Source organism: Coregonus clupeaformis, chromosome 17 (genome assembly GCF_020615455.1).
Source record: "Coregonus clupeaformis isolate EN_2021a chromosome 17, ASM2061545v1, whole genome shotgun sequence".
Lineage (NCBI taxonomy): Eukaryota > Metazoa > Chordata > Actinopteri > Salmoniformes > Salmonidae > Coregonus > Coregonus clupeaformis.
The window spans coordinates 32,846,380-32,862,086 of NC_059208.1; the positions used below are offsets into that span (position 1 = coordinate 32,846,380).

Genomic DNA, 15,707 nt, shown 5'->3' on the forward strand with positions numbered 1-15,707 from the left:
GGGCAAATTTGTTACAAAATCAATCAGAAATACTGTACTTACATAAGTATTTATTCCCTTTGCTATGAGACTCGAAATTGAGCTCAGGTGCATTCTGTTTCCATTGATTATCCTTGAGATGTTTCTAAAACTTGATTGGAGTCCACCTGTGGTAAATTCAATTGATTGGACATGATTTGGAAAGGCACACACCTGTCTATATAAGGTCCCACAGTTAACAGTGCAAGTTTGAGCCAAAACCAAGCCATGAGGTAGAAGCAATTGTCCGTAGAGCTCTGAGACAGGATTGTGTCGAGGCACAGATCTGGGGAAGGGTACCAAAGAATGTCTGCAGCATTGAAGGTCCCCAAGAACACAGTGGTCTCCATCATTCTTAAATGGAAGAAGTTTGGAACCACCAAGACTCTTCCTAGAGCTGGCCGTCCGGCCAAACTGAACAATCGGGGGAGAAGGGCCTTGGTCAGGGAGGAGACCAAGAACCCAATGGTCTCTCTGACAGAGCTCCAGACTTCCTCTGTGGAGATGGGAGAACCTTCCAGAAGGACAACCATCTCTGCAGCACTACACCAATCAGGCCTTTATGGTAGAGTGGCCAGACGGAAGCCACTCCTCAGTAAAAGGCAAATGACAGCCCGCTTGGAGTTTGCCAAAAGGCACCTGAAGGACTCAGACCATGGGAAACAAGATTCTCTGGTCTGATGAAACCAAGATTGAACTCTTTGGCCTGAATGCCAAGCGTCACGTCTGGAGGAAACCTGGCACCATCCCTACGGTGAAGCATGGTGGTGGCAGCATCATGCTGTGGGGATGTTTTTCAGCAGCAGGGACTGGGAGACTACTCAGGATTTAGGGAAAGACGAACGGAGCAAAGTACAGAGAGATCCTTGATGAAAACCTGCTCCAGAGCGCTGAGGACCTCAGACTGGGGCAAAGGTTCACCTTCCAACAGGACAACAACCCTAAGCACACAGCCAGGACCACACAGGAATGGCTTCAGGACAAGTCTCTGAATGTCGTTGAGTGGCCCAACCAGAGCCCGGACTTGAACCCGATCGAACATCTCTGGAGAGACCTGAAAATAGCTGTGCAGCGACGCTACCCATCCAACCTGACAGAGCTTGAGAGGATCTGCAGAGAAGAATGGGAGAAACTCCAAATACAGGTGTGCCAAGCTTGTAGTGTCTTACGTAAGAAGACGCAAGGCTGTAATCGCTGCAAATGGTGCTTCAACAAAGTACTGAGTGAAGGGTTTGAATACTTATGTAAATGTGATATTACATTTTTACTTTTTTTGCAAAAACCTGTTTAGCAGGACTGGGAAATTTGATCAATTTTAGAATAAGGCTGTAACGTAACAAAATGTGGAAAAAGTCAAGGGGTCTGAATACTTTCCGAATGCACTGTGTGTATATATATATATATATATATATATATATACAGTGGGGGGGGGGGAAGTATTTAGTCAGCCACCAATTGTGCAAGTTCTCCCACTTAAAAAGATGAGAGAGGCCTGTAATTTTCATCATAGGTACACGTCAACTATGACAGACAAAATGAGAAAATAAATCCAGAAAATCACATTGTAAAATTTTTTATGAATTTATTTGCAAATTATGGTGGAAAATAAGTATTTGGTCAATAACAAAAGTTTCTCAATACTTTGTTATATACCCTTTGTTGGCAATGACACAGGTCAAACGTTTTCTGTAAGTCTTCACAAGGTTTTCACACACTGTTGCTGGTATTTTGGCCCATTCCTCCATGCAGATCTCCTCTAGAGCAGTGATGTTTTGGGGCTGTCGCTGGGCAACACGGACTTTCAACTCCCTCCAAAGATTTTCTATGGGGTTGAGATCTGGAGACTGGCTAGGCCACTCCAGGACCTTGAAATGCTTCTTACGAAGCCACTCCTTCGTTGCCCGGGCGGTGTGTTTGGGATCATTGTCATGCTGAAAGACCCAGCCACGTTTCATCTTCAATGCCCTTGCTGATGGAAGGAGGTTTTCACTCAAAATCTAATGGCCCCATTCATTCTTTCCTTTACACGGATCAGTCGTCCTGGTCCCTTTGCATAAAAACAGCCCCAAAGCATGATGTTTCCACCCCCATGCTTCACAGTAGGTATGGTGTTCTTTGGATGCAACTCAGCATTATTTGTCCTCCAAACACGACGAGTTGAGTTTTTACCAAAAAGTTATATTTTGGTTTCATCTGACCATATGACATTCTCCCAATCCTCTTCTGGATCATCCAAATGCACTCTAGCAAACTTCAGACGGGCCTGGACATGTACTGGCTTAAGCAGGGGGACACGTCTGGCACTGCAGGATTTGAGTCCCTGGCGGCGTAGTGTGTTACTGATGGTAGACTTTGTTACTTTGGTCCCAGCTCTCTGCAGGTCATTCACTAGGACCCCCCGTGTGGTTCTGGGATTTTTGCTCACCGTTCTTGTGATCATTTTGACCCCACGGGGTGAGATCTTGCGTGGAGCCCCAGATCGAGGGAGATTATCAGTGGTCTTGTATGTCTTCCATTTCCTAATAATTGCTCCCACAGTTGATTTCTTCAATCCAAGCTGCTTACCTATTGCAGATTCAGTCTTCCCAGCCTGGTGCAGGTCTACAATTTTGTTTCTGGTGTCCTTTGACAGCTCTTTGGTCTTGGCCATAGTGGAGTTTGGAGTGTGACTGTTTGAGGTTGTGGACAAGTGTCTTTTATACTGATAACAAGTTCAAACAGGTGCCATTAATACAGGTAACGAGTGGAGGACAGAGGAGCCTCTTAAAGAAGAAGTTACAGGTCTGTGAGAGCCAGAAATCTTGCTTGTTTGTAGGTGACCAAATACTTATTTTCCACCATAATTTGCAAATAAATTCATAAAAAATCCTACAATGTGATTTTCTGGATATTTCTTTCTCAATTTGTCTGTCATAGTTGACGTGTACCTATGATGAAAATTACAGGCCTCTCTCATCTTTTTAAAAGGGAGAACTTGCACAATTGGTGGCTGACTAAATACATTTTTTCCCCACTATATATATATATATATATATATATATATATATATACACTACCGTTCAAAAGTTTGGGGTCACTTTTTCCTTATTTTCGAAAGAGAAGCAATTTTTTTGTCCATTAAAATAACATCAAATTGATCAGAAATACAGTGTAGACATTGTTAATATTGTAAATGGCTATTGTAGCTGGAAACGGCTAATTCTCGTCAGTGTATTCTTGTTCTGAGAAATGAAGGCTATTCCAATGCGAGAAATTGCCAAGAAACTGAAGATCTCGTACAACGCGGTGTACTACTCCCTTCACAGAACAACGCAAACTGGATCTAACCAGAATAGAAAGAGGAGTGGGAGGCCCCGGTGCACAGCTGAGCAAGAGGACAAATACATTAGAGTGTCTAGTTTGAGAAACAGTCACCTCACAGGTCCTCAACTGGCAGCTTAATTAAATAGTACCCGCAAAACACCAGTCTCAACGTCAACAGTGGAGAGGCGACTCCGGGATGCTGACCTAGGCAGAGTTGTATCATACAGTGCACATTTGAAAAAGAGACCTAGGTCTCAATAAGTCTTCCCTGTTAAAATAAAGCTTCAATAAAAATGTCAGAGGGGAAAAACAGTGTTCGTTGTTTGCAGTAATACTTTGTTGTTGTAATATTGTAAACGGACGTGGCAGTTTCCCCATTAAGGATTGCAGCTTTAACTCCACAGATAGAAGCACTCTTGATTAGGTCTATATTATGACAGATGTTATTTTGAAGGCTGTCTGGTCTTATTTTACATTTTACATTTTAGTCATTTAGCAGACGCTCTTATCCAGAGCAACTTACAGTTAGTGAATACATATTTTTTTATACTGGCCCCCCGTGGGAATCGAACCCACAACCCTGGCGTTCTAAACGCCATGCTCTATCAACTGAGCTACATCCCTGCCGGCCATTCCCTCCCCTACCCTGGACGACGCTGGGCCAATTGTGCGCCGCCCATGAGTCTCCCGGCCGCAATTGTGCGCCACCCATGAGTCTCCCGGTCACTTATAAAGTGAGACAGAGGTAAACACACACACAGACAGTGGAGCAGACAGCCCATTGCAGATAGGGCATCCTTGGTCCAGGTCTGCTTGGGCTGTGATGTGGCAGAGGCAGAGACTAAGGCTGGCACTAATAGCTCCCAATGCCTCCCATTATGTCTGGAGACTAGAGGCTCATTTCCCGTCATACCCCCTATTTCGCCCCAATTTCGTGATATCCAATTGGTAGTTACAGTCTGTTACCATCGCTGCAACTCCCCTACGGACTCGGGAAAGGTGAAGGTCGAGAGCCATGCGTCCTCCAAAGCTGCTTCTTGACACACTGCTCGCTTAGCACCAATGTGTCGGAGGAAACACTTTTCAACTGGCGACCGAGTCAGCTTGCATGCGCCCGGCCCACCACAAGGAGTCGCTAGAGCGTGATGGGACAAGGAAATCCCGGCCGGCCAAAATCTCCCCTAACCCGGACGACGCTGGGCGAATTGTTCGCCCCCTCATGGGTCTCCCGGTCACGGCCGGCTGTGACACAGCCTGGGATCGAACCCAGGGCTGTAGTTACACCTCAAGCACTGCGATGCAGTGCCTTAGACCGCTGCGCCACTCGGGAGGCCCTCGTCTCCCCTTTACTTATCTATCTCTCTGTCTCTTTCTCTCTACTGTATACATTTTTTTGCACTGGGCACACATTAATGTAGAAGCAAAACATTTAATTGAGTAATTTGTTGTTGCCCCTCTGCCTGGAAAAGTGTCTATAGAGTATCACATGCGTGGGATACCTTTTACCTTTACTTTGATGGCGAGAGGTGTTGTACAGAGTGTACTGGGGAACTGATAACCACAGAATGTTCCATTGGGCCTTAGCAACACCTGCACAACGTCTCTCACCATCAAAACCCTTGGCAACAGTGCCAACCAGACCACTCCCTCACCTCAACAAACCCTGGTCTACAATAGCCAATAGACACAACACTGGTGGTGTACTACACTGTTATGGCAGCCAGAGTGGATTCGAATGAAGTAGTATCCAATACAGCTATTTGTCATGCAGAGTTTATAAAGGGAATCAAACAGCTCCTTGTGCTCTTTAATTGGGGTGGGGTGGAGTAAACTCTAGTGCCCGAAGCCAAACAGCGGGGTGGCGTATACCCAAAGCCCTCATAACGTACAGTAAATATAAACACATGCGCTACCCAAGCCCATGTGGCACGGTGAAAGAGAGCCCTTGTCCTGGGTCTGATGACTGTAACTTCTTCCTCCCAGTGCTACCCCCAGAACACGTGGATGGTGGGTATTGCATGCAAGCATGCTGTTGCAGGGAAGGGCGTTAATTGAGGCAAGCCAGCTCTTCAAACTGCTTCGATCAATGGCAGCTGGGGGGGATAATGTATTTGCTTTAGTGAAGTTTACTACTCAATACAACACAGTTTTGTATTCTACATCTGCATCTCAGCACAGCACAGTCTGTCTTCTACATTACAATATATCACTTTACACTCTATGCCACCATCAATTCATAAAAAATATGTCTCTGGTTTTCCTCAAATATGAACTGTACGCTGTAATTTTAAAAACATAAACTCCCTCTTTATGTGCATGTCATTGATTTGTTTATGAAAACAGCCATTGTTCTCTGAAGTGTCGAGGCCGGCCAAACCGCTGAACGGTTTCAAAGTGGAAGTCATTGTTCTGTGAATGCAATAAATTAAATCCAGAAGCACTGACCAGTCATGTAACACAGAGTAGAGCACCCCTCCCACTGAGTGTAGGCTAACCATTACTCTGAGAAAGATGGATGGTTAGCTATAATTTTCTCCGGTAATTCCAGACACCATCTGGCAAGGTTCTTGCAGTTTGATAATCCTCACAGAATTCAATTTGGAGGTCCTTGATCATACTGTAGACATAGACGGCACCTCTGGCCAAGAACAACCAGGCCTGTCTGGGTCTGTTGCCGTTGCAGGGCAGGTCTGTACAGTACCTGGTTAGACTGACTCTCCTCATTGGCTCTGACTCACAGGGAGACGGTGAGCTTTGGGTCATGTGTCATAAAGTAGTCGGTCGGTTCAGGCAGGGGAAACTGGTGAAACTGAAGGCCTGTGGGTCTCTGAATCTGACACAGTGAGTATTTCTCCATGGTTGCTCCAGCCTGCCTGCAGTAGACCAGGCAGCCATCCAGTCAGCCAGGCCCAGATGTGAAAGCACTCTTTTTATAAGGGACTTTCTCTCCATGTCTGACTTTTCTGCTAGGAGGATTCCCTCAAAGCTTCTTTGCTCTCAGCCATAACTCATGGTGGTTGGGAAATACTGTGCTGACACAGACATACGCCATGCAGATACTCTTGCTGTAGTGTGAACACAAGCACGCAAGTTGACACACAACTCCACATGTTTTAATTTTTGTTGAAAAGGGTAAAATTATTCTGCATTACTTATGGCCTCATTAAAATGTCAGAAGTGCAAATGATTCTGGTGACTATCCTTAATCTATCAATCTTGGCCTGGAGATGCAAATCCAAACAAAATCCATCTCCATTTTCAGACATTTACATAATGTTGTGTTTTGAAACTTCAGCCGCTAAAATCAATTTGAAAACAAATTCAGGGGCAAAACCTTGAGAAAGTGACGGCTAAGCGATTAATAATTTCCCCAAGCGGTACTGAGGCTAATCAAAGAGCCCATCTCTGGGCAGGCTGAGGCTGGAGAGAAGCAAGGTCAGATTGAGGTAGTTTCAGATTACAGCCTGACGTCTGGGAGCTCTGAGGGCTGTAGTGTAATCTCCTATAAGGCTCTCCATGCTCTACACCAGTGGTATTCAAACTTTTTCAGCGGGGACCCCCATTTCTTGGGATCCCACACCAAATCTAATGACACGTTAAAATCGATAAATTGACATTTTTACATCAACAAATAACCTTCAACTCATTGCATTTTAATCTCTTATTAAAATGAAAAGAAACCAATAAATACATTTACTCAATAAAAGTGTATTTTTCAAATGATCTTTCTTAAAAATGTTTGTATATTGTCATTGTCGTCCCCCCCACCCAAAAAATAAAAAGGTTACAAAACACAATAAAATTGCTGACCCCACTGCAGTTCTCCTGCGACCCCGACTTTGAATACTACTGCTCTACACTGTAACCACAGGTGACAATTGCATTGATGTTATCTATGGTCCCTCTAACTGTGCTGAGACAGAGTGGACAGGTGCTCCGAGGCAGGACTGTGTCGTCATAATGAGCTGCTGTTTTTATTATGTGGCTGGAGTGGTTCTGAGAAGCAGGTAAATGTCAGTGGGCCTCTCTACAGGGACACAGGGAATCCCTCCTGTATGAGTCACAGAGTACAAAACTCTCTTACCCCTGTGTACACACACATGCGTGCTGACATACACAAAGTCATGCACATACACTTGCACGCACGCACGCACAAACAACCTATTGGCTAGTTATTCTCTACAGTAGGAGAAATTCTGAATTCTCAAAATTCTGGGCGTTGTTTATTGGAATATTCATAGGAGAATTGTCCATTGGTAAAATGCGTAAACCCTCTGTGGCAGGATTTATGAGATGGATCGTTAAACAGTTTTTAGACCTCGGCCTTGGCATGGACAAAAAAATAATAAAAACATTACAATTAAAACAATATAAAAGAACATGCGCTACAATTTCATTTCCTTATATTGTATAGAAACAGGCAGTGGTGGAAAAAGTACCCAATTCTCATACTTGAGTAAAATTATAGATACCTTAATAGAAAGTTACTCAAGTAAAAGTGAAAGCCAGCCAGTAAAATACTACTTGAGTAAAAGTCTAAAAGTATTTGGTTTTAAATATACTTATGTATCAAAAGTAAATGTAATTGCAAAAATATACTTAAGTATCAAAATGTAAAAGTATAAATAATTGTCTTGTTTTTAAAATGTATGGATAGCCAGGGGCACATGCCAACACTCAGACATTATTTACAAAATATGCATTTTATGTTTAGTGGGTCCACCAGGCCAGAGGCAGTAGGGATGACCACGTGTTCTCTTAATAAGTGCTTACATTTGACAATTTCCCTGTCCTGCTAAGCATTCAAAATGTAACGAGTACTTTTGGTTGTCAGGGAAAATGTATGGAGTAAAAAGTACAATACTTTCATTAGGAATGTAGTGAAGTAAAAGTAAAAGTTGTCAAAAATATAAATAGTAAAGTAAAGTACAGATACCCAAAAAACTACTTAAGTAGTACTTTAAAGTATTTTTACTTAAGTACTTTACACCAATGGAGACAGGGCAATAGCTGAACTGAAGATCCACATGGTATTCCACAGCACACAGTGTTAATGAATTGGGATATTAAGGCTGAAAGGGAGACTCAATGGAGGGAGGGAGGCAGAGGAGAGAGAGAGAGGGAGAGAAGGGGTGGAAGGCTGGCTTAAGGGTGTTTCCATGGTAGGATTGCCCAGGAATCCTAATTCTAGTGCCAGACGTAGGGAAACCCTCATCAAAAACAAGGGAGCATCAACGCCAGCTCAGAGGCTGCGCTAGGCCCTAAAGACAGTCTGCTAAACCTCAACAGATCAGAGGGATCTTCTTCAAACTGACACAAAACTATAAACCAAAAAGGGAGTTATGTAGAATTCTAGGCAAGGTAAATATTTTGAAATTCACATACATAAATCAATAGTTCCTCACCTAGCTAGAAGAGATTAGGAGAAATCAAGAGATGTAGGAAGAGATATAGCAAAGCTCTCACACAATCACTTCTTGTTTTGAAAAACAATCTCACACTACTGTATTGTATAACAGTGGGGCTTGAGCCCCCACCCAACCCACCTAGAATTCCTCTCCTCACAGGTGGAACAATGGCAACAGATTCCTCTCTGCTCTGAGTGACTCACCGAGCGATACGATCAGATGTGTTTACATTGCACAACCTTGGCCCAAACCATACCTCACGTTACTTTTCTAAAGCTAATCATGGAAATTGCTGTTAGTAAACCCTAAGCATCAACATCTCGGAGCAGTCCCTCCCTCCCTCCCTCCTTTCTAACCCAGAGGGCTAAGAGAGAGGAGAGGAAACAAATACAGAACTGTGAGAGACAGCACAGCAGCACACATAGCCTATAATGCATTTGTGATCCATTCCTGTGCTGAACAGGCAATGGAAACTTTGCGCAAATGTAAATCTGCTCGGTTAAAAATACAGCGCATTAATGTGCAACACATGTGGCACTCTGGCAGGATGGGGGATATTTTGACGGCGGGGGAAGAGGAGGGAGGAGGGAGTAGTCCTGAGGTTTCTCCAACCCAGTGGAGAGGGAGGGAGTTGGAGCACACACACACACACACTTGAGTAGACACATACACAAGCGCGAGCACACACACGCACGCACACACACACAACACACACACTTGTGTAGACACATGCACACATACACATGCACACTAACCCACACACATCTGCACTGCGTTAGCTCCTGCTCCGTCTCCAGCTCCTACCTTGGGCTTTCTCCACGAACACCACCTTGGAGTCGTACTGGAAGTTGTGTCCACTGAGGAGCATCCTCTCTCCCCCAGCAGCAGGGCATGTCTCTAAGGTCTGCTTATCCACCAGGGGCAGCTCCTGGGCTGATCTCTGGGCTGTAGGAGGGGGACAAACACTATCCTCACGACAGAGTCAATACAAACCCATTCCCCATGCAGCCCCGAGCATCCAGACTAAGTCATTTTCACAAGCTTGACAACTCTTAAAGAATCCTCACCCCTAGCAATGCCATGAGCCAATAGCTCTAGAGACATAGGGTTCCACTGACCTGAGGGTGAGGGCATGGATCCATTTAGTATTTGTTATTGTATCATTTTCTCAAATTATTGTTTTTACAAATAATTTATTGCCATCATTATCATACTTGGCCATCACCTCCTGGTTAACTTCAACCGCCTTGAAGTGTGTGATATTCCTTAATAAAACTCTAATGTTTGCAAATGAAAAATAAATCTGGCAAAGAATCTTTCCGACAATTAATCTCGACATTAGAAAAAAAGAGGCTCAGTCAATAACAGTTTTGTGGCAGTATATCAGCGACCGACAATGGTCTATTCTTAAGAGCTGAGATCATGGTTTAACCACATTTCTCATTTACCTCATAGCACTTGATCTCTGTGGTGTGATTCTCAGCCAGAAACCCATGAGATTACCAGATTTATATCTAGTTCTTTATAAGGTCAATGGTGCTTATCTACCAAAGTCAAAATAATCTGCCATGTTAACCCCCCCCCCAGTATAAGATAGTGCACAGTTCACATGAAAGACTCTTCGTAGCATGGCTGTCAGCCCAAAAGTGCAATCATACATTTTAAAGCAGGCTGATAGTGAAGGTGTACTCACAGCATTCTATGGGGTTGGATGCAGCCTGCAGGGACAATGTCCTTCCTGTGGGCTGGTTGAAGTGAACCCGGAACACCATCCTCACACGTGTGTTCTTACGCCCGATGTCCGTCTCACCCTTCCGCAGCTCGATATCCGAGTTGCGAAGTTTCAGGATGCCGGCGCAGTCAATTCTACATTAAACAGATAGAAAATAAACTGAGTTAGACCTTAGAGAGGCTCATAGCTATCACCACGTTAGATAGATCCCATTATTATTGAAATCCCAAATCATTATCCCTGTGACAGTTACCACATACAGTAAATATCAACACTCAGCTAATTAAGGTATGGTTTAAGAGTGTCTCTCTAGCACCACAAAGGGATTTCACTGTAGAATAGATGAATAGTCATCAGACAACACTATTTCAGCAGAAGATTATCATCCGTATACTGTGTACTCAGCAACCACTGCTTTCAGGTCAAATCCCAACCCTCCAGCAACCCAAACGCTGTGAATGTTAATAGTTTCATTAATAGCTTTTAATGGACCAAAAGAGAACACCCATGGGATGCTGGTCCAACCTTGGTCCCTCTACGGCTCTCCCAGCCAACCTATTGGCTGTAATTATGCTTTTTACACAGTCTCCGAGCCTTCATCAGACACTTTATAAATACCCCTCCCTCCCTCGTGTTTATGCTGTGCACTCACTTCTAAAATGTCAGACTTTCATGGCGTTAGCCTTTCTAAACAAATTTGTGTTTTTCCATGGCAGTGCTCCTCGACTCTACATTCCTTATAATGTAGTTCATGTCAACTTTTACACTAACTGAACACTCCCGAACATTCTTTGCTGCTTCGCTGGTGAGGCAATCAGGTGTTGAGGCTAAGGACCCCAGCTGTTCAGCTCTCCCTCCGCCTACAGCCAGACAGCTTGGGGTGTGATGAGTGAACAAAGCACAGGCTGAGGCTACTGAAGCGTCACTATTCAACGCCTGAAAAGAAGGTTGTGTCCCAAATGGCACCTATACCCTATATAGTGCACTACTTTTGACCAGCGCCTATGGGGAATAGGGTGCCATTTGGGACACAACAAAGTCTCAGTCAACTGTGCCAAGGGTTCAACTCATTGCCAATCTCAGGAGGAAAAACCTTTCTCCATTGAACCCTATGCAACCCATGTAAGAGTGTTTGGCTTTTGGAGTGTAGTCGGTCATTGGTAACAAAAGCATTGAATTAATTGATCTCTAACCAAGTCAAATTAAGTCGTCAGCATTGGTGCCCAAATAATACTGAAAGACTTGTCACGTGTTCAAGTTGATTAATACTTTACCATAATTTATGACATGCTATTACTGGTAACTTCCCAGATCACGATGAATTAATGCTTGTGATATATTATTTTACTTGTACAAAATATACAAAGTCACATGGGAATGCATGGGAATGTTTAACCCCAAGAATGCCCTTGCTTATACAAACATCACTTTAAGGTGTGTTCTCCAGAAAGACTACTGAAAATTGTTCTATAACATACGTTTAAGTGTTGAGTCTAGCAGGCTGCTACCGCCTGGAGCCTAGACAGACCCCAGTTTCATGTTAACGGCTTTGAGGTTCCCCCTGTAATATGAGCTCCAGGGCTTATTATACCATGCAATGGGAAACCAATCCATCTGTACAGAGGGGTGATCCAGTCCACACAAACACAAACACACACACAGACAGACGCACTCAAGCTGGTGCTGATCAGCCGTCATGGACATAACTCTACAGATGTTCACTCATCATTTGAGTTGCTTGAGGAGGAGCATAAATGTCTGACTGACTGATTTGGCACAACAAAAAGACAGACACAGAGACGAATACACACACACAATACTCACATGGCACGCATGTTGTTCTCGGGCAGCAGTGGAATCTCCAGCACCTTGGTGTTGGACTGCAGTGCCTCATGGCTGGGAGTGGAGACGGTCTTGCCGGTGATGCGGTGGACCTGGTAGAAGGCATGGGGCCGCAGGAGACGGTCGTCTGCCGTACCAATGAACAGCTGCAGGGTCAGGGGCTCACTCTCCATGTAGCCGTGGAGCTGGAGGGAAAAGACAGAGATTACATTCCATTAAATGTAATTCAATTAATAACTTATTGCCAATCAACAATGGCTAATAGGAATTTGTTTGACAATGTTAATAGATAAGAAACAACTTATGTCTAGTCAAAAACAAAGTATCCCCCCACACACTCAACTCCTGACAACGTGTTAAAAACCTCAGGGATACCTTTCAAACACAGTTACCATTTTTCTCCTCACTCTTTCTTTATCCAAGGCCAACAACCCATACACATCTTTCCTCCATTAATGTCAGTCCCTGTCAGTACTGATGGGCTGCGACACAGCATGAAATTACAGAAGCTCCATCCCCAGCGTTCCGCTGGCTGCCCAAGAGCCAGTTAACCATCTGAGACAAACGGCCCTGTGATTTCACAGGGTAGTTTACCCTGCTGACAGGACTAAGCCTGGGTTACAGTGAACTAAAGGTTATGGCCGCGTCCCAAATGGCATCCTATTCCCTACATAGTACACTTCTTTTGACCAGAGCCCTATGGACTCTAGTCAACAGTAGTGCAGTGGGCCCTGGTCAAAAATAGTGCACTATATAGAGAATAGGGGGCCATTTGGGACGTAATCCATGTCGCTTACACATTGCTCTCATTGATCAAGGTCAGGGATACATTTTTGTAGCGGTGGACGGAGTTAACTTTTTATCAGCGAGACGATCACAGAATTATTTAATTGAACAGGATTCAGAACGGCTGCAGTCCAAAACGGTTCTTAAAGAATCCCAGACCTCCATAGGTGTTGCTTGACAGCCACCCAGAAAGCCGAGCGACGGCATGGAGCCTAAAACCCACTCTGAAACCTGATAGTAGAGACTACCACCGACACAGAGTGTGGCGCTATGTATGTTATCTGTACGCTATGACAGTGGAGGCATTAGCAGAAAAAACTTGGCATGGGGGGTCAGACTGACATAGTAAAAAAAAAGAAGGAAAGGCAGCAAAGCCATTGAGTGACTGTAGTCTACTTTCCGCATGAACTTAAAAAGGAGTTACCATAATTTGTATTTGTATTTATTTAAACAGGGAATCCTACTGAGATCAATACCTCTTTTTCAAGAGCACTCTGTACACAATCATTCTATGCAATAAAAACATACAATATTTACAAGCAATTTAAGAGGGGTAAGCCAATCTAAATTAAAATCCCCCAAAACGACTAATTCAGATGACATAACAGGTTGTAAATGCGTATTTTGGCTTATGGCCACATCTATAACCAAAAACTATTTTTGGGGGGGATAGTGATATTTAGAGTAGATGATTTCACAAGAGTTGATTTCACATATATAGCCACCCCTCCCCCCGTTTTCAGTCTGTCACAACTGAAGATGTTGTAATCAGCAATGTCAATGTTCTTATTTGGGATCGAGTCATTTAGCCAAGTCTCTGTGAGAACCAAAATATCTGGGCTCGTGTCATGCACCCAGATATCGAGAAGGTCCATCTTTGACATCAAACTTTGCACGCTGATATGTAACAGCCCAAGCCCTCTACGCATTTTGAAATCCATATTTATGGTATTTGAAGTATGAGCACTGGACGAGTTTACCACAGTGGGCTTCCCAATTGGGCGAACAGTAACAGAGCTAACAGTGGAATTCAATTTTATGGTCACAAGATTATTACTGACAATACCCCTGGGAATATGGTTATCTGTAGCAGTACGATGATAACACTGTGAAATAGTGGGAATAGAAGATTACTTTTGCCCCTTTCCTATTTGGATGCAAGCCATCCCTCTTGTAAAACTGGGGTTCTCCCAAAAGTAGTCCAAATTGTCAATGTACTCCAAATCCATTGAGGAACAGTAGGATTTAAGCCAGTAGTGTAGCCAGAGGAGACGACTAAAGTGTTCCATTCCGTGACCTATTGTTGGTAGAGGCCCGGAAATGAAAAAACGCTTCTCTGTCTCCTTTAGCCTGTCTGTAAGCCTTCTAAAGTAATCTTCAAATTGCTTTGATTTGTGAAGATTGATGTTTTTTGTACCAACATGAATGACTACACTGTGTAAGCATTTGGGTGCTTCTCCATCACAGTGGGGACCTGTTGATGTATGTCACGAGCATGGGCTCCAGGGAAGCAGTGGGCCCTTGCTTCCGCGGCTACCACATCCCTAACTATGGAGCTCCCTATAACAACCACCACTGGAGGACGAGGACAGGGTCGCTAACTAGGCTTAGGTTGGGAAAGCAGTAAGCATAACATGCCATTTAGAGGTAGATCCCTTTGAGGGTTAAGAGCCTGCAAAAGCTCTGTCTATTTATGTAAGGAAATGGGTTACTGCCTAGCAATGCTGTTTATTTAGGCTGCAGGGAGTGTGTGATGGAGTGAGAGGTACTGTAGCTTGTTTCAGCACAGGCAGTGCAGTCTCCCCTCCCTAGATCGTATTATCACCCACTAGAGGAATGTCAAGACTGGCCGCTCATGGCACCAGAGAGAGATAAAAAAAGGAGGGAGAGAGGGAAGAGGGCAACAGGGGCACCCTCTCTCTCTTTCTCTCCACCCCTCCAGCTGACTTCACAGTCTCGTCCTATCATGCTTTTGAAAATATGGTTCACATGACCTCCAATTTCGTTTTCTTGAACACATCAAAAAAATATATATGTAATTTAAAATAGCATGGTTACATGACGTTCATAGTTTGATCAAGAAAATCAACATTTAGCTAATCAAAAATGAATCTATCAGTGGTTACATTTACAGTATTATCTTTCACCAGTTTTAGATATTTTCACTCACTTTATTTTACATCACTTAATGATTTTCGCCATAAAAGCCCCCACAGACTTGAGTATGGGGTATTCCCTCGGACCCAGCTATGAAAGCTAAGCCTAAAACCCAGGACATAACTGTAGTAAAGAGTGCACACAGTCCTTTAGGAGCGCATAACTCAGTCTGCCATCTGCATAATGGCGCGTGTGGTCTGCAGCAGCAGCAGCCGTGGCATTCAAAAAGAACAGAAAACACCAGGCTTAGCTGTGCTCGACATGGAGGGAACCAGAGCGGCTTCGAGAACAAACTCTGTACAGTTTGGGCAAGGTTTAACTCAGAGGAAGAGCCAGAGAGAAGGGCCAGTCAGCCAGTGTCCACAGCCTCACAACCCACAGTGTACCATGTAATCAGGAAGCTAGCGAGAGATTGAGTGGCCTTAAGCTCCTTCTAACATCTCCATCAGGCTGCCAGAAAC

The 15,707-nt window shown here is 44.0% G+C and overlaps 1 protein-coding gene across 1 annotated transcript in view; it reads right to left on the bottom strand.

Annotated features, from left to right (window-relative positions):
* The window catches only part of LOC121586267 (nuclear factor of activated T-cells, cytoplasmic 1-like), a 72,242-nt gene that overhangs the window by 48,476 nt on the left and 8,059 nt on the right, over positions 1-15,707 (bottom strand). Inside the window, exons 4-6 of the mRNA XM_041902835.1 lie at positions 12,286-12,488; positions 10,423-10,595; positions 9,534-9,674 (exon numbers count right to left, since the gene is read on the bottom strand). Coding sequence (XP_041758769.1) covers positions 9,534-9,674; positions 10,423-10,595; positions 12,286-12,488 — 517 coding nt within the window. The remainder of the gene's footprint in view (positions 1-9,533; positions 9,675-10,422; positions 10,596-12,285; positions 12,489-15,707) is intronic.